The sequence below is a fragment of the Haliaeetus albicilla genome, chromosome 17, assembly GCF_947461875.1.
Source record: "Haliaeetus albicilla chromosome 17, bHalAlb1.1, whole genome shotgun sequence".
Lineage (NCBI taxonomy): Eukaryota > Metazoa > Chordata > Aves > Accipitriformes > Accipitridae > Haliaeetus > Haliaeetus albicilla.
Window position 1 is genome coordinate 4737487 of NC_091499.1, and position 24279 is coordinate 4761765.

General features: G+C 40.3%; 1 protein-coding gene across 2 annotated transcripts in view; it reads left to right on the forward strand.

Moving 5' to 3' along the window:
* Nucleotides 1-24279, forward strand: part of SMAP1 (small ArfGAP 1) — an 88718-nt gene that overhangs the window by 2988 nt on the left and 61451 nt on the right. For both annotated transcript variants that reach the window (XM_069804605.1, XM_069804606.1), the window contains exons 2-3: nt 22263-22396; nt 23098-23183. In XM_069804605.1, the coding sequence (XP_069660706.1) occupies nt 22263-22396; nt 23098-23183 (220 nt within the window). The remainder of the gene's footprint in view (nt 1-22262; nt 22397-23097; nt 23184-24279) is intronic.

The following is a 24279-nucleotide window of genomic DNA, read 5'->3' on the forward strand; positions in this document are numbered from 1 at the left end:
CAGACATGAACATGAAACTGTTCATGACAAAATATTTAGGAATTCTCTGGTGTCAGTCCTGCTTCAGAACATATGTTTAGAACATATGTTTTTCCTTTTGTTCATGTAATTGATTCTTTTTTTTTTTTTGAAATGCTGTCCAGTTTCTGTTACTTTTGTGTGAGCTTTGCTTCTTTGTCTGTCGTCCTCCTTTCTCTTGTGCAGTAGGAACCCCTGAGTTCTGTTTTTTGCTTTAATCCTGTTCACCTAATTGTTGGGTAACATTATCTTCGTGATTAACTCTGGTTGTGTTAACTGAGTTGCAGTTGTATCTTGGGTCTTATTCTGGCAATATTTAAAGCCGTTGTTTTTAGTATGGTCTTTCAGATAGCTGGCAATTCAGCATGGGTTCTTAACCAAAGCTAAGAGGCTATCATTGCTAATTCCTTCCTCTCACCATAGATGTTGTAGTCCATCTTAAACCTCAGGTATTATATTTACCCTAGGCTTCTGTTCAGATAGTCATATCCAAGGGATGTTGAAATCTTGCAGGTTGTACTTGTCTATCTGTTTTAACTGCTATTCTTTGAGGCTCTGGGAATTCTTAGGTAGCTAGATATCATTTAAAATCTTATAAACATCCTTTTGACCCTAAAAAACTTAATGTGGTCCTATTGGCATATTTATCACTTACTGCTTTGATTGTATCTACTGTAAAGCCGCTGTTGAACTCTTCCTTCACATCATTAAAGCTTCTCTGCTGGCTTTTACTTCTTGTATCAAAAAGAAGCTCATCAGAACTTACTGCTGTCCTGCTGCTGATTCAGTCTTAAATTACTGAATTAGTTCTCCTTGCTCTCTCAGCTTATGACCACTGTCTGCATTGCTTGTGAGAAATAGGAAAGGTGCATGCTTGAAACTATTATTCCATGCTTGCTTTGTGTAAGAATTAAAAAAGCTATCTCTTGGTCTTCCTCAAAATAATCTTGCTGTTGTTATTAGTGGTCTTGTATCAAGAACAAGTCCATCCTTTGGTTTCTGGCCTACTTTTTCAGGTATGAAGTATGCAGATACATTAGACAGCTTTGTTCTGCAAGTCTTTTGGAAGGTGGAGACCACAGCTGAGGACACATCTGCCAGAGTAAGCATTAAGCAATAATGAGGATTGCTGACTTTGGCAACAGTTTCTGGTAGTGCTTTTTATTCTGTATTTGCCTTTTTAACTGTTGAAATAGTTGCTATGAATCTGATTGTCACTGCTAAAATGTTGGAAACTACCTGCTGTAGGGCCGCACGGTAGTTGCCAGATGTCATCTTCGAAGCGTAAGTCTTGCAGCTACCGGAAAGACTAGATGGCACCTCTGTGGGGAAGAAGCCTAAAAATCAAAGGTTCTGGAACTGTCTTTGCAATCACTGAGGTTTTTGGAAGAGTGATGAAGTTGGAATGACATTTGACAAGGCAGGGCTTGTCTGTGTACTGACTGTTTTCTACATCCCGATCTGAACAGCCATCTACATAAGGCAGTAGATGTCTTTCCAGTGTTATACTAGTGAGATGTAGTTATACTACTATTTCTAATATTTGTAGGAAATAGTAAGGCATGTTGGCAGTAACTTAAGTCATCCTGAATTTTTGAAAGAGGTAAGCAACTGAAATTCCTTTGTGCTTCTTCTGTGTGTGTAACTAGGTAAAGCTAGCAAGAATTGGAAGGATCTGGGAGAAAGAAATAGCTATAGATTTGTCTATCTGTCTTGTCTGTAGACTGCTGAAAGCTATTGTAAAGCATGTGACTTTTTTTTTTTCCCCTTTCACTGTAGAGGGAGACTAAAGGCATTTTTATTGTTGTTCTAAAGCTGATATTTGAATCTCTTAAGCAGTAATGCCTCTTAGAGATTTGTCAAATGCAGCCAAAATCAAAAACTGTTAATTTCAGTCAGCAACCCTTTGACTACAGGGGCTATAACTTGCTATTTCTATGTACTTAGTATCTAGTTATAACATGCCAGAAGTCTCCTAGGCCTCTGTTACCGCTTGGCAGCAAGGCTGGTATTATTTGGGCGCTGATAGTAAACAATACAGAATCGAGTACTTGGAAGTTGAAGAGTTTGATGAAGCACAAAAGGACATGTTTTTTCTCAGAAGGGGACAAGATATTCAGCAGTATCAAAGGACTAGCCATTTAAGCAAGTAGGCTTGCAAAGTAAACTGAAGGCAATCAGTCTTGGTCTAGTGTGACTGTCTTTGCAAATGTGGGCTGTGAGACTCATATTGATGTTTCTAATGATGTTTGAACAAAAGAGGTGTGTTCAAAACCAGTGTGACTGTTGTCTAATGTACCTTTTCTGTTATGCTTGCATTTGGATGTTGGCTTCAGTACAAATAGATTGACTACTGAAGTCTGCTTGTAAATTCATCTCTCTGTCAAGAAGGCAATTACCCGAGTTGTCAACTGCTTTAGATTTTTAAAAAAAACAACTAACAAAGTTAAAATAACATAATTGGAAGCTTGCAGACCTTTGTATAGACAATTGCCGATGTCTTGGGCATTCAGAAATGGTGAATAAATTTCTGTATCAGAGGAGGTGCTCTGTTTTTTTGTTTGTTTGTTTTTTAATGTTGGCTTCAAGCACTATCACGCATGAAGTAAGCATAGTTAAATTATCTCTTACCAGAATCCTAGTACAAAAACTCACATTGACACTGTTGTTCAACCAGATTAAAATTGGCTTACTTTGATTATAATATTAATGAAAATACTTTCCAATATTTATAGTTGTACTATACAATTCTTGGATATCTGTATATGACTGAAGACTTGAAGACTTGGTCTTTTCTGTCTGAAGAGTAGCAGGTATAGGGTCTTAGAAGTGTGGGGAGAGGCTGAACTGGAAAGATTGCAGTATTGAAATTTGCATAGCCAGAACCAATTATTACAGTTTTGGCTCCAAATAAACCTAACTTTAACTTCCCTAGCAACTTGCCAGTCTCAAACACAAAGTCTCTTAGCAGTGGAGGAGAAAAAAATCTAGTTTAAATTGAAATGGGCAAACTAGCTATTGAAACAAACCTGAAATACTTCATGGATCTTTATAGCTGTTCAGACTCAGTTTTTTTTGTAGACAATTGAGTCTTGCATATGATCTTTTCTGTGGCTGGGAGACCACCTTAAATGTCTATGAACATCACTTTTTTGTGAAGCTGCTTTTGGTGTTACTTGTCTTGATGGCTGGTCTTCTCACTGTGTTGATCTTGCCTGTATACTCTAATAAATAGTGTACTTCTTCCTCAGGAATTAACCTAAAGCAAACGGATGACTCTTATAGCCCACTGCCTTCAGCCTGTGCAAGGCTTCAGCTTTTGCCTCTGACTGTCAGCGTAAGAGTGCTTCGGGTCAGCTCATCAACAGTATTAGCTTGCTCTAGGACGAGGCATCGGCGGCTGTACCTCCCCAGGTGAAGACCTTCCCTGTCTTCCTCCTAGGGTGGAGAAACTGCTGAAGTAGCACGCCAGGGGAAGTGGAACACAGTTGGATTATGTTGGAGGTCAGTTCTACACATCAGCTCAAGTGCAACTTCTAGCCCTGTACTCAAGTTCAAACACAGAGTAGTAACCAACTAGTAGCTGATAGCTGCTCTATGGATATCTTGTACCAGTGAGTATAGTTGCAAATATCAGATGTGACTTCAGGTTATTTGGATCAAGAAATTGCTAGTACATCTGTGTGTGGTTCTGTTGCAAGCTTGGTAATGCTGCTGTGAGATCAGATTCGTAAAGATCATATGAATGTAACAGACTAGAATATGAATGGACAGGTACAACAGCTGGAGGCTTCTAGCTGTCTGCTGAGGCTTTGCGATATCCTTCCACAAGGAACAATGAAGGCAAACCGCTTTGATTCAGGGTGGGTCTTGCTTAAGCTTAGCAACTGGGATGATATATCTTGACCTGTAATAATAGTAAGAAGCTGTATCACTAGAAATCCTAGTGATCGTTTTGTACTTATACTGTTATTTTTCTGGCCTCTTTGTGAAGGATAGCACCTTCAAAGACCATAAGGGACCAGAAACTCCCTTCAGTCTCTCTCGGCACTGTGTCACCAGGACTTTTTTCCTGCTTCCCTGCTAATAAATAAAACTACCCTAATGCTTTGTTTTTGTACTATACCCTTTTACCTGTTGCTGATGCTGGTTGCATGAGACTGAAACTTTGTTAGGAATTAGTTGCTGTTGTGGCCCTAAGAGCTACAATTAATTTCCTCACCCAAGAAAAGAGCTCTCCACCTCTCTTGCTGGGAGGATGTGGCATCTTTAGCTTAAAACTTTTAAGTGGGCAGGGTGTTGCAGTATCAGGTGACTCTAGTGGTGTTTTTTCTGCCTTAAGGAAGGGATTTGTTTCCTGCCTCTTGTAGTGCAGAAAAATATTCTGAAATAAGTCACAGGAAATCTACTTAGCTTGTAATAGAACAAGGTTGTTTGCAAATACAGGTTCCTGCTGTTGAGATTTTGTGAACAGCCTCCATGCTTTTTACCAAAGCCCTTAAAATGGTATTTTGTGGGTGCAGTCTCCATTCTTCAGGACTTAACTGAACTTGATTGGATGAGACCCAAGGTGGCATGATGTAGCTTTGAACTTAGCATTGCGTTGACAGGGGGCTGGGCTAGATGACCTCTGGAGGTCCCTTTCAACTTAAATTTTTCTGTGACCACTATTCAAAATATTAGTGGGACTTGCGTGTGTGGGGTTTTTTTATTATGTTGTAATTTTTTAGGCTCTCTGAGGTGGATTATACAGATGCAGAAATCCTTACATCCTTCAGCTTGTTGCCCTACATTCAGAAGTATAGGCCTTGGTGATACAAGCTGTTTCCTTTGTGTGAACCATAAAGGTGGGACAGTTCCTGAAAAGTGATTATTAGTATTGATGAGACCATGTTCTTACCTTTTGAAGTGTGAGACGCCCTAGTTCATTTGGTCAGGGGCTACTGGTGTGTGTCTCCTAATGGTACCTAAGCTGTGGTTCTGCCACTCTTTAGTGACATGAAAAAGACGCCACTGCAGGGTGCCATTGGTACCAGCTGTTGATCTTTGCTTTGTTCCTAAATCTCCTTTTGTGGAACTGAAACATGCTGTCTTGTGAATCTGCCCGTCTTTGGTCTGAATGCTGTAAAGATAGCAACTGTGCTGCAGCCTTAAGAAGTCCTTGTCAACAATACAGAGGAAGCAATTAGATACATGTATGTGATAAGTAGACTTTTAGGGAAGTACCTTTTTCCTGGAGGAGTGACTCCCTCTTTAATCCATGTTCCCTATAGGATTTAAGAGTCAATTATCAGCCATTACTCAGGGAGTAGTCAGCAATTGGTTTAGCTCAGGTGTCATGTTGTCCTAGACTGGCACACTAAGGTTCATTTGAGCATGATTCAGCTTTATGCTAGGAACTTGGATGCTTGTATTGTTCTCTTGTGGCCACAACTAAATTCCCCAAGATTTAATGACTTTGTGTTGTGAACAGGTGAAGTTGTTCAGTGATATTGTCACACTGAGGTTTTAGAAGAGTAACACTGTTGAATCCATCTTCACTGTTCAGGTATTATGGAAGAGTGAAAATGAGTTAAGACTGAGCTATGATTTTATTGGCATCACAGAGTGGGATAGCTTGCACAACTGGAGGACTGCAATAGATAAGTACAGGCGCTTTAGGAAGGGCAGGTGGGGATGGCGATAAGGGGAAGTTGCCATTTTCTGTGAGAGCAGTCGGGCTGCGTGCAGCTTTGCCCAGAGATGGCTGATGAGCCAGTTGAGAGCTTATGGGTTGGGATTAGAGGGCAGACCATCATTGGTGATGGTGTGGGTATCTGCTTCAGACCACCTGATCAGGAAGAAGTAGTAATGAGGCCTTCCTCAGACAACTCAGGCTTAATATTCACAGACCATGGTGCTCATGGGGGACTTGAGCCAGCCTGATATTTGCTGGAGGGACAGCACAGAAGGGAACAAGAAATCTAGGAGGCTTCTGGTGTGCATTGATGATCACTTATCAACACAAGTGGTTGAGGACAAAGGAAGATGCTCAGGTGGACCTGATGGACCTGTTCCTTACAAACAAGGAAGGACAGGCTGAGTATGTAAAGGTTGGGAGTAGTCTTGGCTGCAGTGACTGTGAGATGGAAGAGCTCAGGATCTGAAGAGGAGGGAACAAAGTGGAGTAGAATCACAGCCATAATCTTTAGGAGAGAAGACTTTGGTCTGTTCAGGGATCTGCTTGGAAGAATCATTTGGGAGATGGTTCTAGAGAATAGAGAGGTCCAGGAGAACTGATTGATTAATTTTTTCTGCAGGGGTCACTCTTTTAAGCTCTTGGGTGGCACATCCTGATGAGCAGGAAATTGCACAAAGGCAGCAGGGGGCCTGCTTAAACGAACAAGGAGCTCCTGACAAAATGCACATAAAATGGAAGCATATGTGGTGGAAGCAGAGACAGGTGACCTGCAAGGAACATGGAGACACTGTCCAGGCATGTGTTTAGGTAGGAAAGACAACGTCCACATGGAGTTGAATCTGACAAGGGATATGTGAATGGCAACAAGAAGAGCTTTTACAGATAATTGGCAGCAAAAAGAAGTCTGGAGAAAATGTGGACCTGCTGCTAAATGGAGCTGGGGACCTGGTGATAAGGGATGTGGAAAAGGCTGAGGAGTTCCATGCCTTCTTCACCTTCTTCTTCTGGTCTTCACTAGTAAGACTTGTGTTCAGGAATTCCAGGTCCCTGAGACCAGTGGGACAGTCTGGAGCAAGGAGGGCTTACTCTCAGTAGTAGAGGAGGATCAGATTTGGGAGTGCTTACAGAAACTGGATGTACACAAGTCTGGGCTCTGATGAGATGCACCCACGAGTGCAGACAGATCTGGCCAATGTCATTTTGAGGCCACTCAAAATAACTGTAGAGTCATGGTGACTAGGGGAGGGACTTGAGGACTGGAAGAAAGCAAATGTCATTCCCATTTCTGAAAAGGGCAAGAAGGAACATTTAGGGAACCACAGGCCAGTCAGCTTTCCTCAGTCCCTGGGAAGGTGACAGAGCAAATAATCCTGAAAACATATGAAGGAAAAGATGACTGGGAATAGTTAGCTTGGATTTATAAAGGGGGGTATCATGCCTGACTGCCCTGATAGCCTTTTACAATGACCGATGCACCAAGCCAGTCCCCTGGCTGAGAACAGTGGGTATTTTTCACCTTGACTCTAGTGAGGTTTTTGAAACTGTCATGTAACATGCTCACTGATAACTTGATGAAGTGCAGTCTGGATAAACAGACAGTGAGGTGGATTGAAAATGGCTGGAATGCTGGGCTTAGTTGTGATCAGCAGCTTGAAGTTGAGCTGGAGGCCAGTCTCTACCTCAGGGGTTGATACTGAGGCCAACATTTGTTAACTTCTTCATTAATGACCTATGTGGCAGGACAGACTGCACCCTCGGCAAACTTGAGGTGAGGTAATACTGCGAGGAGTGGTTGATACACTAGATGGATGTTCTGCTACTCAGCAGAAAAATTGACAGGCTGGAGAAATGGGCCAACAGAAACTGCGTGAAGGGCCACAAAGGGAAATGCAAAGCCCTACCCCTGGGGAGGGGGTGCTGGGGGTGCAGAAGAGGTGCCGAGGGTCTTGTGGATCACAAATTGGTCATGAGCTAGTAATGCACCCTTGCCACAAAGGCGGCCGATGTCTTGGACTGAATTTCAGGAAGAGCATCGTTAGTGGCTGGAGGGAGGTAATCCTTCTATCCTCATTACTGGTGAGACTGCATCTGTAGTAATGTGTCCAGTTTTGGGCTCCACAGTACAAGGGAAACATGGACAGACTGGAGCAGTCCAGCAAAGGGGCACTAGAATGAAGAGGTCGGTGCATCTGACATACAAGGAAAGGGTGAGAGAATTGGGATTGTTTAGCCTGGAGGAGAGAAGGCTGTTGGGGAGATCTTGTCAATGTGTATAAATACTTGGTGGCAGGGAGCAAAAATGGCTGAGGCAGGCTCGTCTGTGGTATCTAATGCTGGAACTAAGAGGCAATGAACACAAATTGAAACACAGGAAATTCTGCTGAAACATAAGAATACTTTTTTTTTTACTGTAGGAGAGGTTGAATATTGGAGCAGGTTACCCAGAGAGGCTGTGGAGTCTCCATCTCTGGAGATAACTCAAAACATGACTGGGAACAGCCCTAAGCAGCCTGCTGTAGTTTGCTCTGAGCAGGGGTTTGGGCTAGATGATCTCCAGGGGGCCCTTCTAATTTCAGCTACTTCAGATCCATTTCACTTATGAGCCAGTATGGAGGCCCACTGCAGATACCACTCAAGTTTTTATTTTTCCAGTGCAAGCATCTGCATACATAGATAAAAAATAGATTCTTTGTTTGAAGTTGAGGTCCTTTATGAGAAAGAAAAGTGATTAAACAGCAGTAAATACAGGGTGTAGTAGAGTCTTGACTTTTCTTGAAATAGCTGATATAGAAGTCTTGTTGAGGTAAAAAGAACCAAATCTGGCCATTTGAAGCAAGTGGGAATTGAGTGGCTACATAGAAAGGTTACTGACATCTTTCAACTGAGATGCTGTTTAAATCTAGAATACCTTCATAACTTAAACTGCCTCCTAGAGCTGGTAGAAAGTTGCTCGGAACTGGAGTCCCTTGTGTCAGAAATCTCCTTGTATCTTAAAACCGCTGGTTGAAGCTCTGTATTACGACTACGAATGATGTCCCCTGGAAGCCTGGGGCAAAACAAACTACTACAGATTTCTGTTCTCTTCTCATTCTGACCTCTTATCTGATTAATATCTGCTGAGGGCTTGAGCAATATTACTCTTTTTACATTTTTTCTCTTGAAATGCTTCACAAAAAAACATTCACACACAACTTTCATTTTCTTTGTGAAAACTTGGCAAATAGATTTGAATGGATACCTGTTTCATATTCATCTTGTTTACAGTAGACTCTGATTACATGGTATAATGCTAACCCTTATTTATCCTCCACTCTCTTGTCTTGATCACTTGTTGCTTTCTAGTAGGTGATAAATGTGTATGTCTGAGTATATACTGTCATGGAGTTCCCGCTTGGCGTTATGATACTTGACCCGCTCTGGAGAACCTGAATTTCTGCTTTGTTTCCAGCTTATCTGAAATACTTACGAGTAGATCTGTGTTCCTCTGACCAGAGGAGCTAGACGCTTTTGTGTTCTGGGATCGCAGCCTGAAGAGGAGGAAGAACTTGGAGGTTCAGAGAATCTCCTGATGCTGCAAGGCTGTGGTAGATGTGGATATAGAGCACTAATTCTGTAGCTTACAGAGACGGTGAGAAGTTTTATGGCGGAGGCGAAAACTGCACAGGTCAATGTACTGTCAATCTCAGTAAACCTAGACTGTCAGTTGCCCTCTCTCTTGAGGAAAGATATTTACTTCTGGCTGACCATGGAGGAAAAAGAGGTAGAGACTGTGGCTCAGTCCCTGTCAGAGTGGAGCTGGGGACAGCCATGTGTGATACTTGGAGGCAGTGTTGCCAAGCAACTAACTTTGCAGCTGTGATTTGGTAAAAGAGCAGTTCTGTTTCTCAAAGCTGTGCCTGGCTCTGATTTTGTGTAATAAAATGGATATATTGACAAGGAGTGGGGAACTGTCCCTCTTGTATGGATGAGAAAAGGAATGTGATATTCCACGTTTGGCTAGTGATTGCTAAATTCTTCTTGTGTACTACCTCCTCTTTAAGGAGGAGGGAACAAGAATCTGTAATGCAATTTTACTGAAGTGCTTGAATGAAAATGGATAGAGCTTCATAGTACAGGACTTCATTAGTAGGATTAAAGAAAGTAGTAGTCCTATAAGAATTTCTGCAAAAGAAGATGGAAGTGATTCATTGTGCGTAACCTATTATTCTTGAATGCAGCTGAACTTGCAGGTGGATTCAAAACATGGCAGAAAGTGGCAATTGTGAGTGATTATTTTAAATAAGCTCCTTGTAATGTGTGTTCAAGTCATTTGTGTTTAAATTTGTCATTCACAACAATTTCTAGAAACAACCAGTGTGTCAACAAGTAATGATGCTTTTAAGTATAGGAACTGATTTTTCCATTAGGGTATGTACTTATGGGATATTTATTCAGTTGCCTGTTATCTGTAGATGATGACAAAAACATCCCTTTCTTCAAACATGGTAAATGCCATACTTAATGTTCACCTTCATGTCTTCATTAGAAATGTGCTCGTGCATTTGAGCTCCCCTCCTAAGCAGTGGTTAAACTGAAGAGACATGCCAATAACACACTGAGTGTAGGCTTTCTGGCCTGTGTTCTCATTGCCAAGTGATGCCTAGGTGAGTTATTTTCAACTTTAAATGTACTGAACTGCTGTATTGGGTCTGCCTGGGATGGAGTTAAAGTTAACTTCCCCATAGCAGCCCTCACAGTGCTGTGCTTTGTATCTCTATCTAGAATGGTGTTGATAACACCCCAGTGTTTTGGCCGTTGCTGCGCAGTGCTCACACAGCATCAAGGCTGTCTCCCCAACCTCCCCCCAAAGGCCTCTGGCCTGGGGGTGGTGGGCAAGAGCTTGGCGGGGGACACAGCCAGGACAGCTGACCCAAACTGACCAAAGGGATGTTCCAGACCATATGATGTTGTGCTCAGCAATAAAAGCTAAGAGAAAGGGGGTTGGGGATGCCGTTTGTTGTTACGGTGTTTGTCTCCCAGAGCAATTGCTGTGTGTACTGAGGCCCTACTTCCCAGGAAGTGGACGTTGGGACATTGCCTGCTGATATGAAGTAGAGAATAAATCTTTGCTTTCTTTTGCTTCTGCACCTGGCCTTTGCTTTTCTTTATCAAATTGCCTTTATCTTGACCCATGAGTTTTTTCATCTTTTCTCCCCCTTGGTGGGCATGTGGCAGACAGCCAAGGTTAACCCAGCACAACTGCTGAGGGTGGCTTGTGTGTTCTAAGTAAAAAGTAACTATCATTCCCTTTAGTAAAGGTTCTGAAGCCTTGGCTCACTTTTCTGGGTGTTTTGTAGCCCATAGCAAGCAGCCTCTGAGAGAAGCGATACTAAATGCCCCTTCACATGTGTCTTGTTCACTGCCATTTCCGTGGAGTTTGGATGTTCATGGATGTTTGGATGTTCATGTTCCTGTTTAAAAAGGTTACTCCAAAAATATGTTTATACAGCGAAACGATTCTGTCAAGTGTTTGGTCTTAAATAAGGCTTCGAAAAATACGACAGATCCAAGGTCACATGCTAGAGGATCCTGCAAAGTTTTGGGAGTCCTTTTTGAGAACTGATACTTCTCAAACAACCTTAATTCCACTCTGAACACTTAGTCACAATTCTGTATGCCAGACTAAATGCAGCTGAGTACTTTGGTATTGTATTCAGTTTCTCTTCCTGCTTCTGAAGAAAATGGTATTTTGAGGAAAAATATTTTACAGCCACAGCTTCTGCAATCATTTTGGAAAAAATAACTTTCAAAAAAAGGGAGAGCAAGGGTTTTCTTTGTGTAACACAAATCTAGTTAAAACAGCTGTGAAGAACACTACTTAAAAGTAAATTTGTTTCTTCCTTTCCCAGTTGGATGTAGCTGATAGAATGGTGTATGATGTCTGAGTGTTGATGATTGTCTGTCATGCTGGAATGCTTAACTGTGTTAATTTGAATTATATTTAATTTAGTATCATCTCAGAGCAGACTGCCATAGTTTTAGTAAGCAAGAAGCTGCCTTTAGAAGAATGCAAAGCACATTTCAGCCTTGTGTGGCATGATGCATTGTGATTGGATATAAAGAAGTTTTCTTTTTTTAAACCATGAAGTGGTCAAATACTGGACCAAGTTTTCCTCAGAGAGGTGGTGGAACATGTGTTGAATACCTCTAAGGTAACTGAACAAAGCCCTGAGCAGATTGGTCTAATTAGACCTAATTTGGAGCATCAAGTTAGCCTAAATGACCTCAGGAAGTCCATTCACACCTAAATTATTTTATAGTTTTTATTCGCTGGCTGAGGAAATACAGTAGCTGTATCTTTTAACTAGCAGACGTTAAACATCTCACTGAGCACATACCTTGTGTTTTGTGGATTGGCCCAAACCCAGCTACGAGGATGGGTATTGAAGCACTCCAAGGTCTGAGCTGTTTGCTGAGACTTTGGGAGAGTACAGTATTGGGGCGCAGCTAGGCTGGCATGCAAGTCTTGGACTTGTGGAAACGATTTATGTCCATGCCACTGGAGTTCGAAGTGGGGGAAAGGCTTGATTCTGTCTGTCCTCTTCAGCCTGTTCTTTGCCATGGTCTTTTGTTAAGTTAATACCCTGAGGTCCACAGAAAGTGCAGCTCTGAAGATTAATAATGTTGTTACAGTAAAACTTGGGGATCGTCCAAGAATGGGGTTGCATTTGCATGGTAGGCTCTTCCCGTGCCCGAGAACTGCAATATATCGGTGTTTGGGGGGTGAGCAGATAGGCTCTCTGTAGGCAAGGGGGGTGAATAGTGCAGCATGAAAATCTACTTGGTCTGGTCTCTTGAACCCACGAAGGAGGTGAGGGAAGACAGCATGTAGGGGAGGAGAGTAGGTGAGTAAGCCTGCAGCAAACATGGATGTTGTGGCTTAATCCCAGCAAGCAGTTAAGCACCATACAGTGGCTTACTTTCTCCCCCCTGCTAGTGGGATGGGGGAGAGAATCAGAAGGGTAAAAATGAAAAAACTCGTGGGTCAAGATAAAGACAGCTTAATAGGTAAAGCAAAAGCCATGCAGACAAGCAAAGCAAAAGAAGGAATTCATTCACCTCTTTCCATGGGCAGGCAGGTGTTCGGCCACCTCCAGGGAAGAAGGGCTCCATCACGCCTAACGGTGACTTTGTAAGAGAAACACCGTCACTCTGAATGTCCCCCCTTCCTCCTTCTTCCTCCGTCTTTTATTGCTGAACACGATGTATGGTATGGGATGTCCCTTTGGTCAGTGGGGTCAGCTGTCCCGGCTGTGTCCCCTCCCAGACTCTTACCCACCCCCAGCCTACTTGCTGGCAGGGCAATAGCTCAGCAATAGCTAAAACACTGGTGTGTTACCAACGCTGTTTTGGTCCCAGATCCAAAACACAGGGCTCCTCTGAAGAAAATAAACTCTACCCCAGCACAAACCAGCATAGCAGAGAAGGTTGGTACAAGAAACTAACTGGCCTGTCTTTACAGATGGTTTCGGTGTATTTCTACAGTCCAGAGCCTGAAATTTGGCACTCTGCTTCTTGTCTACAGACTTGGATCTCTGGTTTCTCTCTCTGTATCTTTTTCAAACATAGGCTCACGTGGGAGAGGTCATGGAGGTGCATGTACCTGCTTTGTAATACAGAATGTACAAGGAAGGGCACCTCTCAAGTCACTGAGGGCTGCACAGAGGTTGTATAGTTTGGGGAGTGTTTACTTAAGAGTCTCTTCGGTTGTATTTGAGTAAAAATGGTAAAAGGAAGCTGACTAATGCAATTACTAGGTAACTTGTCTCTGATGGAGAAGGGTAACCTTTCATTCTTGTTTATGGCAAACAGGCTATATTATAAACCCATCTTGCAAACAAATTTTATTTCTGAGGTTTTCGTCATCATTAAAGGAAGAAATTCAATTGCTGGCTGAAGACTTTTTTTGCAGCAGCAGATGCTTCTAATAACCTTTATCCTGTGCCTGGTTATGCAGGGGGGCTCTTGCTACATCCTGACAGAGTAGCATAGATCTACACATATTTTTTTTCTCTTATCAGTGATGCTTTTACTTGATGCTTAGCTATCAACTTAAGAAAACATTTTGTAAGAGCTCACTGTTCCCCAATTTTCCTTTTATTTCTGCATATAAAAGGAATATAAATTGTACACTTAAAACAGTAAGCCTTTTAGCAGTTCCTTGCTGACAAAGGAAAAATTGCAGTCAAGACCAGCTCCAGAAGCTTCCTACTAATACTGTAATACACTACATAACCTTGTCTTTTTTTAGAAAGTACCAAGTGCTGCTAACAGGAAATGATGCTATTGAAGCAAATGGATCAGTAAGCTGAAGGAATAATTGAAACTGGTTGATACATACTTCTCTCTCTCTTCTAGAGGTGGGACAGGTTGTGCAGGGGAAGAGTTTTATTCTGAATATTTCTACACAGCCTCTTTGGAGTTATGAGTAGGACTGAGCTTAATGGATTTGTTGATGACTTTTTAATGAAAAATGGTTATCCAGATAGAAAAGACAAACTTGGCGGAATTCTGTCCCTGAAACTCTGTACCACTTATCAGACACTGGCTAAAAATAGCCAAGTGATGCTTCTAAGGCTTGTCTTCCCACTGTTCTTGCAATATACCTTGAACCACACATCTCAGCTGTTGTCAAGCTGGGCTCTGGAACAGTGTGTTTAGTTGCTTGAATTGTCTGCCTTCAGTGCAACTTCATGCTGTTGAGTTTGATTTTATTTATAGCTACTAAAATAGCCCCTCTTGGTTGAACTCCTCCCCCACTTTTTTAATGTGGCAAATTTTAAGTTCTCAAATTCTGGCCTTGACTATAAAAACACAGGCTTACTAAGCCAGCTGTAAGAGACTTCTAAAGACTAGAGATATGTTTAAGCTACAGCCTTTTGTTGCCTTTGCAGCAAAATACTGGTTTATATAAACAGACTTTGACTTCTGAAAAGCATGTAAAGACTGCAATTGTGTGAGTTTCCTAGTCTTTGGGTGTGGATGTAAAGCAAGGAAGCCTGTTCTACTGTAGAGGAAAAGAAATAAGCTTAATGGGGAGTAGATGTGACACAAGAATGTGCTTCAGGCTGTTTGTTTTGCTTAATCAGAAACTAATTCAGTGGATCAAGTGATGGGTAAATAGTCCCATATCAGTAGTCTCAAAAGACTAAAGGTTCAAGGACCTGGAAGAACATTTTATTTGAGAATAAAGATTCTTGTGCTGTGGTTCTTGCAGTTTCCTTTGCTTCAAGATCTCTATGCAAGATCTGCAAGATCTTTTATTCTTTCTAAGATTTGTTCTTTAATTCACAAACTCTAATTCAGTGGACATGACTAACATTGCAGTTAAGCTTTTTGTGTTGGGGAGTGTGTGTGTGTTTTCTTGGATTTTTTTTTTTTCCTCTTCCCCACCCCACTGAGAGTCTGAAAAATGGTTGGAGATGGTGGATGTGATTCTACCTTTCAGGGGGAGAACTAAGCTGCCTTCAACAAAGTTAGTAAGAGATGGTCTTTGAAGCAGCAGGATTAGACGGAAAATGGATGATAGTAATTGTATTGCTTTTGAGCATTTTAGTATCACATTGACTTAATCCCTGTCTCTAGTGCATTATGTTTCAAGGAGAAAAACTCAGAGGAGTCACTATAGTTCTGCCTTGTTCTTCTGTTCTTCCCTGGGTAGCTACTGGAGGAGGGACTGTGTTACTTAGCTCTTCTTGTGTTGAATTACACAAAATACAACTGCTGCTTGCTCATTTTCCATCTTTTCTGTGTATCTGATGTACAAGAGTGCTTGTCTTCTCTTCATGATCTTTATCTGTATCTCAGCTTGTAGGAATTACAGGAGTTTCTGGAAAATATTCATTGATAACCTGGTTGAAATCTTGAGTAGCAGAACACTTGTGCAGTATGAATTGCATGGGGGAGTAATGCAGAGAGAATGAGCACTGCATGGGCATGCTTGTACTGATGCAACCACTAGGGCTTTTTGGTAAGTCTTTGGCCAAAATGATAGTTTTTAGGAACTGGCTAGCAACCACTCGGGATGAATCAGAAGAGACTTGTAGATTTTCTTGCAGTTAATTCTCTGTTCCACAAGATGGAGCCAGTTATTTGACAAATAAAGTCTGTCAACCAGCAGCAGAATTTGGAGAAACAGAAGAGAATTAAAATTACTTCACTGTGCTTTATGGTCAGAGGACAAGCAGGGTGCAGTTGAGTGAAAGGAAGAATTGTAGTCAGTCAGAAGTCTTTGAAGATGTTGGCCCAAGATAAGTTTGCTACAGACTATATTGAAATGCAAAGCAGTTAGTGCTCTGTTATATGTAATACTTGGCTTCCTTCCTTGTAGAATTGCTAATTGGTAACTGCAAGAATGTAAAGTGAAAACTAACTATGTTTTTATGTGCCTCTGTAATACAAACCTTATTTAAACTTAGGCTTGACAAGCTTTCTTCATTTAAAACTTTGTCTCAAACTTATTAGTCTCTTGGCTAACTGGTTTTATGCACATAGTGTAAGGGGTTCAGAGTAGTTTGCTGAGGTGTAAAAGAGTCACCTTTCCCTTTGATGCAAATATGAAATTGAAAGGCTGTGTGCTTGCTCTTTTTACCCCAATTCTGACCTCTATTTGCTCTCTGTAAGTTGAGATGTTTAGTATGAGTGGGTACCACCTGTGCTGCAGCAAAAGGAAGTGTTTTGGTATTAACCCGCAGTTACAGGAACCTGAACAGATGGTAGTGGAGTGATGGAGGGAAAGAAACTCTGAATTACTGCAGTAAGGGAGGCAACCACCATCATTTTCCTACTTTGTAGTCATATCTGCAATAATCTTATACTTGCTCCTTTGTGGACATCTCCCAGTTCGGTCATATCCCAGTACTTTTGTTTCCTTTTCCCTCTTTTTACTTTGTGCTGCTCTCCACTGCCTGTTTTTGGTGTGGGTTTGTTTGTTTGTTTTCTTTTTTTTTTAACTTGTTTGTGTGACAGGTACTGCTACTCCTGCCCAGTCTGGTAGTGTATAACCTTTCTCACTAATTTCTTACTGCAGGTAGAAGCTGAGTAGGGGATGGAATGTTGACTGAGAAGTTTAAAGCAGTTAAAGGATTTTTATACAAACTAATCAAATAGAAAGCTAAAGCAATGTTTCACACTGTATTGACTGCTTGGATTCATATACAGTCAGTATATGAGGCTTCCATGGGTTTTGTAATGCAGGTAAAAGTACCTTTTTCTCAGTATTTTAAATGAGCACTATCATGTAAGCCTTGTTTTGTACACGGTACAAGACTGCATCCACTGAATAAAAATAAAATTTGAGCAGTTTGGAATAAAACTTAAACCTTGGACTTCTAAAAACAAATGTGTTTTGTCTTGTGTTTCCTTTGGAAATGCACTATACTAGCTTCAGCATTACCATTCCTTTCATTATTCTTGCCCCAAGATCTATATCAGCTGTACCCACAAAAAGTTGGTTTTATCAGCTCTAATTAAATTAGCAGGGTGTGTCAGCAATGCTGTGAACATTTATTGCAGCATCTTCTTTCTTGCAGTGTCAGCTTTCTAGTATAATGGAGTAGAACATATGGCCCAAACTGAATGAGTTATGCGGATGGGGAAGAAAGGGATATAAAGGAGTATATCCACACACTTTAAGGACATGCAAGGTACTAGTCCAGTTTAAAAAATATGGAGGAGAAATACCTCATCAAAAATTATATCCTGAAGAGGGGAAGTGTGGGAAAATTTTTGAAATACATTGGGACAAAAGCTTTCATCTCAGTAGAGAATATGTAAAAATGATACCTTTTTCACAAAATTCACACTTTGAAGTGCATTTTTGAATAAAAGAATATCATGTGAAGATGGATAACTTTTTCAGCAATTTAAAAGTTGGCTTGAAATTGACTTATGTGAAGACTTGTATCTAAAATTATGTAAATGATTTCAAGCTCTTTATTGCTTAAGCTTTAAACAGCTGAAGTCAGTTTTTGAAATGTTCTAGGGTATTTTAGTAGCTATAGGTATTTCTGCAAGTAGGGAGAATGTTCTGTACAATAACTATACTGGTGTGGAAGTCTGCTGTAACTGGCAAAAGCTCTCTTCAGGTCGTTACTTAAATTTACAAGTTACCTAGCAATTCTAAAAACTTAAAGACATACTGGGAAATGTTGTCTTGTGGCTACATATTTCTTTCCTTTTTAGAGTCTAGATTGTCTTTAATAAAGGACTCCTTAAATACTCTAAATGTGTCACAACTGGTGCTGTTCCTGAGAGTTTAATTGAATTCTAGTTTCCATTCCAAACTTGGCGTACAGTTCCTGAACGCAAACTAATGTAGTAGCGGATGTGGTGGGTTGACCCCAGTGAGCAGCCAGACGCCCACCCTACCCCTCATGCATTCTTCTTTCCTGTGGAATGGGAGAAGATAGAAGGAAGGTGGAAAGACTTGTGGCTTGACATCATGACAATTTAATAAGGAAAGCAAAAGCTGTGGACACAAGTGAAGCATAAAGAGAAAGTCATTCACTCCTTCCTATCAGCAGGCAGATGTCCAGCTATGTCCTGGAAGGCAGGGTCTTGGCATGTGTAAGGGTTGTCTTTGGGTTGCTGAAGTTTTTTCCTTGCTTCATCCAGACAGTGTTTCAAGGACTTCACAGTATCCTAGTATATATTCTAGTATAAGCATTGGTCATTTTCAGGACAGCACAAGTCCTATTGCTTTTTTCCTTAAATTAACTTTAGCAAAGGATGAAAGAGGCTGAAAATATTTTGAAGCAGTGAAATTATTCATATCTTAAATGACTGAAGAAATTACTTGAAGTGTATTTTTATATCAGAGTGGCGCATTGATAGTGGTGCATCAAGCTGCTGAAGTGCAGCTCAGCTCTTCTAGTAGAAAGTTTGTATTCAAATGGCTTTCAAAAGAATAACATTACAATTGCATTAAAATTTATGTCAAGCAGTATTTCATGTTAATATTGGCTGATTGGAGTTGCACTGTATAATGTAGTTCTTGATAGATAGGCATTAGTACTGACATGTAAAGGTGTCTTAAATAGCATAAAACAGCAGTCATCAAGATTCTTAACATCCAGTCTTCATTTCTGAAGCCAAATGTCTGTCATCTTAATTGGCTAGCAAAATACATCCAGCAGATAAACTAGGTTACTTTCTAAATTTTAATGAAGAAAAACAAATGTATCTTTAAGGACCCAATGAGAAGAAACGTGAATAGTCTTATTAAGTGCAAGATATTTCCTGTGTACAGAAATAAGGATCCTGACTTCATACAGAATTGAGATAACTACAAATTGTGTATTGAATCAGTCCAAATTACTGTTAAACATTTCTCACACAGGATGGTTTACAGACTAAGCTGTAGTTGACTGTTTGGTTAAGTGAAGCACAGCTGCTTTGATGCCCACACAGAAAACATTTTGTAACTTTTTGCCTACTGCTTAACTGTGGCTGTAATTGATTTGTATTAATTAAAACATTTTTCATTTGAAGTGTTTAATGTTGCATATTGTCATTAGTCTGAAATAAATTCAGATATTACAAGTGAACATTTTTTTTCTGGCCTCAGGTTTGTCTGTTACTCCACTGCTTAATTTTTTACTTTATTGCTTAAATATATTTGATTTCCCTATGTTATTTCAGAAATGAGCACAAAATAATGAAATCTGAGCTTCTAGGAAAATACGAAAGTGTTCTTTTCCAGGAGAAAACCAGCTAATTCACAAGTTGTGTTATGATCTTTCTTCTTGTTAACAAAATTCTAAGTTAAAATATTAAACGACAGAGTTAATGATCTCCCTCTTCATTTATTAAGATAGTTAAGATAGTCGTCAGTCATGTCAAGCCCTCATTCCAATCTTGTCTCACTAATGTAGAACTTGCCTATCTGGGATGTCATAGCTGAGGAAGAACCTGAAGAATAGAAGATCACATGATGTGTAGTTGTACAAACTCTGTTGTGGTAAAAACTTTATAGTGGCTGTGTAAACACCCAATAGGATAAAAATATGGACAGCATATAGATACTACAGGTAAATGCCTCCTGTCCCTATAGTAACCTGACCAAAACTGGCTTCCTTCTAAAGAAGGCACATCCCTGGGTTGGGTAGTTTGGGGGAAAACTGGAGCAGCTGTTGGGAACGCAAGACCTTGCCTTATTTTGTTTCTAAACCATCATGGCTACATTAAACAATTGCATAAGGTGAGGTACTTTATCTACAATGGAGTGGCTAAGGAGGTTTTTTGGTTAAGTTTCTTCTGGTGTGCTACTTTAGCTGAAACTTAATATGTTGAGTCAAATGGCCTGCAAAACTCTATCCTGGAGCACTAAAACTTAAAGTAGTATAAATTGTACATGGGATCTTCCTGTACTATAGATCTACACAGACTGTAAGGACAGGGTGACTATTTTGTGTTTGTAGTGTTTCATAGCGGAAAACAAAAAGGCAGGTCAGCAGGTTGCTAGCTGTTGAACTGTTTTAAGACACATTGCAAACAGCTTGACTGTTTATTCTTACCTGATGAGTAGTAGTTTTAATGTAGAAGTGCCATGTGGGAAATGATGTGTTGGTTTCAATGAGTAACTGCTAGATCTCTTGACCCCTGAAATCTAATCTTATGATGGTAGCACTTATTTTGAGAACTGCCTGTCATCTTAATCATTTTGGTCTTAAAGGTCAAGCAATAGGCATCAGGCGGTCTGACTTTTTGAGATCTTGTTCAAGACAAATTAAAGCAAGGTGGCTACCCAAAACATAGCCAGTATTTCCACTAGTAAGAGCAAGGCTTCTTGCAACAAATCCCGGGAGCTGTGAATGTGTCTTGGGATTTTTGAATACCAGTTCAAAAGAATGGAGTCTAACTGAAAGGGTTTCTCCTGCTTCTTTGTTTTGGCTATTGCTGAACAGTGCTTGCACATTATCACGGCTTGCTTTTTTTTTTTTCTCCCCTGTTCTGTACCCCCCCCTGCAGATAAGTAGGCTAGGGGTGGGTGGGCAAGAAATTGGGATGAGACACGGCTGGGACAGCTAGTGACTCTGACCATTCCATACCATATGATGATGTGCTCAGCAATAAATGCTCAAGGAAAGGAGGAAGAAGGACATTCTTGGTTATGGTGTTGTCTTCAAAAGCAAGTTGTGTGTGCTGAGGCCCAGCTTTCTAGGAAGTGGCTGGACACCTGCCTGATGATGGGAAGTAATGAAGAAATACCTTTTTTTTTTTTTCTTTGCTTATGTGGAGTTTTTGCTTAACTTATTAAAACTGTTGTTATCTCAGTCTGTAAGTCTTCTCACCTTCCTTCTCTTTTTGCCCTGTCCAGCAGGAGAGGGGAGTGAGCAAACAGCTCTGTGGGTGTTTGGCTGGGGTCAACCCAACGCAGTCCTAAGCTAAAGATCAGAAGAAGGAGGCATAAATTTCTTTTCTAGGCTCCAGGAAAGTGTTCGTACAGTATATTAATATCAGAATGCAAACTGCTGGAGTTGCATGAGTGGTCTAGATGCGCATCTGTCATACAAAGTTGGAAAATAATTGCTCAAAATGTTTTCCAACTCTTCAGTGCGCCTTCTTGCTTTTGACGGTTAAGTATTACTTAACCGTCAAAACTTAACTCCTTAGAGCTCAGAACTAGATGGACTTTAAAGCAGTGCCTTTGATAGTGGTGGTGTACAGAGCTGGAATAAAACGATATAAATGTGTTTAATTTGAGACTCTGTAGTAACTTCAAGTCAAACATCCCAAGTGTCACAGTGGGAGTTCAGGCCAGCATACTTTAGGTCTGTCTCAACATGCCAGCGCAGATGAGAAACAATGCTAATGTTCATAAATCAACCTGATTCTGTGAGAAAAATCATGGGCTGTGAATGGCAACTCGTGCTGTAGTTTAGTAATCAAGGGTATTCAGTTTTCTACCATTCTTAGTCATGGATATTTTCATCAGTTGGTTTTGTAAATCTCTGTATAATCATTCTGTAAGAGTTTGTATGCTACTGTTGTAAAGTCTGTGCTGTATGAGGTATTAAAGGATTTGTTGTGTTAATGTAAGCTTGTCCTGCATTTAATTTCAAGTTAAGTACAGATGCATGTCTTAGGAAGCTTCCTAACTGGAGAAAAAGGGGCAACTTCTACTGATTTCTCTTGATGCTTGCATCTGATACATAGCTGTAAGGATTATTCAAGATGTAAGCAAAATCTTGTTGTTAGTAGTAAGCCAACTTTCTAAAGTTAGTTTGGGTTTTTTTGGGGGAGATGGGGGAAGTTGGAGGTGGAGGCCAGTGGACACAACATATGACTTCCTACCTTAATCTGGCTAACTCTAATGTTATGTGACATCACTTAGAAGTAGAAAGCTGTAAATAAAATTGCTAACAATGGAGACTGTTAGAAGTAATAGACATCCTAGACAAAGAGCTGTGAGCCTTTATTCAGACTTATTTATTCCTGTTGTCAGTATAGAATTATGCCAAAGAAAATCTTCACAGCATATGGAATTTTGAAAATAACTAATTTATTTCCCCATTGCCCTTAGGTCCAAGATGGGCCTCTTGGAACACCGGTGTTTTTATTTGCATCAGATGTGCTGGAATACATCGAAATCTTGGGGTCCATATATCAAGGGTCAAGTCTGTCAACTTGGACCAATGGACACCAGAGCAAATACAGGTAAAATATCTTAAAACATTTTCAATTTGGAGGGAATGCCAGGAGTCCTTTTGAAAGGATTTGAGTTTATCATGATGCCCCAACTTAAACGTTTTACAATCAGAGTAGTTCTTAATGTGTTATATTTCTACTGTAATGAGTTTAAGTTCTGAAAACTCACTTCAGAAATCGGTTTAGCTATCTTATCTTTATATTGTAGATGTATTGTACCTTGCCATGGGGACTCTGAAAACTGCTTCTTTCTTGTATCTGTAGAAAACATGTTGTAAGCCTTTCCCTTTTCCATAGGTGACAGTAAGGTAGCGTTCATGCATCTGATTCTTGATTACATTCTTTTAGTGTACCAAGTACTGGCTTTTCCAGGTATGCTCCAGTCTGAAGCCTCTTTCTGCTACCAGATAAATTTTCTTACTCCTATTCCTCCTGGTCTGAAGAGCCATCCTGAGAGATTAAAGTTTATCTTTCACTGGATGGGTTAGTTTATACTGTAAACAGCATCTATGTTGTTAGCTTTTGTCCAGCAAGTCTTGGCAGGCAGCCGTCCTGTCATGTGGGAGCATCTCCCAAGACATAGGGCAGCAGAGCGGTCTCCAAGTTTAAAACTTGCAGTGTCATTTAAGCACACCAATAGCATTCTGACTGTTTCAGGATTTAAAGTATTGATGGACATGAACTAACTGTTTTCTACTACTTTCCTTTAGTGCATGCAGGAAATGGGAAATACTAAAGCAAGACTACTCTATGAAGCTAATCTACCAGAGAACTTCCGCAGACCTCAAACAGATCAGTATCCTTTTTGTTTTAGCTTTCACATTGAAATGACTTTTAATGCAACTTAGATGCTATGACTGTTTCAAGGAACTGGTACATTTGGCAGCTCACCTTATTTATTTCATTGATATTGTTGTATAAGAAATGACGGTGGAAGTTGGGAATGGTTCAGAAAAGGTTTAAATTACTTCAGTTATAGCAAATCTACTTTGTAATGAGATTTGGCAAGACCCATTTATTTTTGCTTTCAGAACAGGTGACTTCATAAATTCCCTGTATGTAGGAGTTTAGAGTGATACTAGAGAGCTTTTGAATATTCTGTCTTTATCTTGAATAACTGCCAGCTAAAGTTAGAAGCATTTGAACAGGAAATAATGAGCTGAATGGTGAAGTAAAATAAGCCACTGAATCTTACTCAAGTGAAGTATGGATTTTTTCCTCTAGATTAACTGTTCTGTAATGTTTTGGAGTTGAAGCGTATACATTCTATGAAGTGGGTGAGCAAAGACGACTAGCATGGGAATATCTAAATAAACCAAACCTTCCTGACGGCCACCACTTGTGTTGGTGTGTGGTTATCACCATGTACCTGGAAGGAGAGGGTTGGAAGAAGAATTGTCTACTGCCAATAAATAGCTTTCCTCAAAAACTACCTTTTTGAATGTACTGAATCATTAGGATAATGTTTAACGGCATTAATTTACATTTGTATTAGCTCCTGATTTAGTGAAGTTACTCCACAGGTAGGATTTGCTTCACCTGATCTTACTGGAACTCTTTAATTGTAATGAGATCCTAAACACCTACTGTTAAGTGAGCTGAATCTTTCCCCAACTCTCTTAGCCTGATGATGATACAGGCTATGGAGGCTGACAAACGGACTTAACCATAACTGGATCTGAATTTTCCTTTTCTATATCCAAAAGTGATTTTGGTTCTTCTGTTTATTAGATACTATGCTCAATATGCTATGCGCAGAAGATTATTTTTTTTAAGGGTTAGACTCCATTATAAAATGCACTTGAGAAAAACAGATATGTTTTTTCATATTGCAGTAGCTTTTAAATTAAACATACATATGCATAAGAACAAAGTAACTGGAACCAGATAGC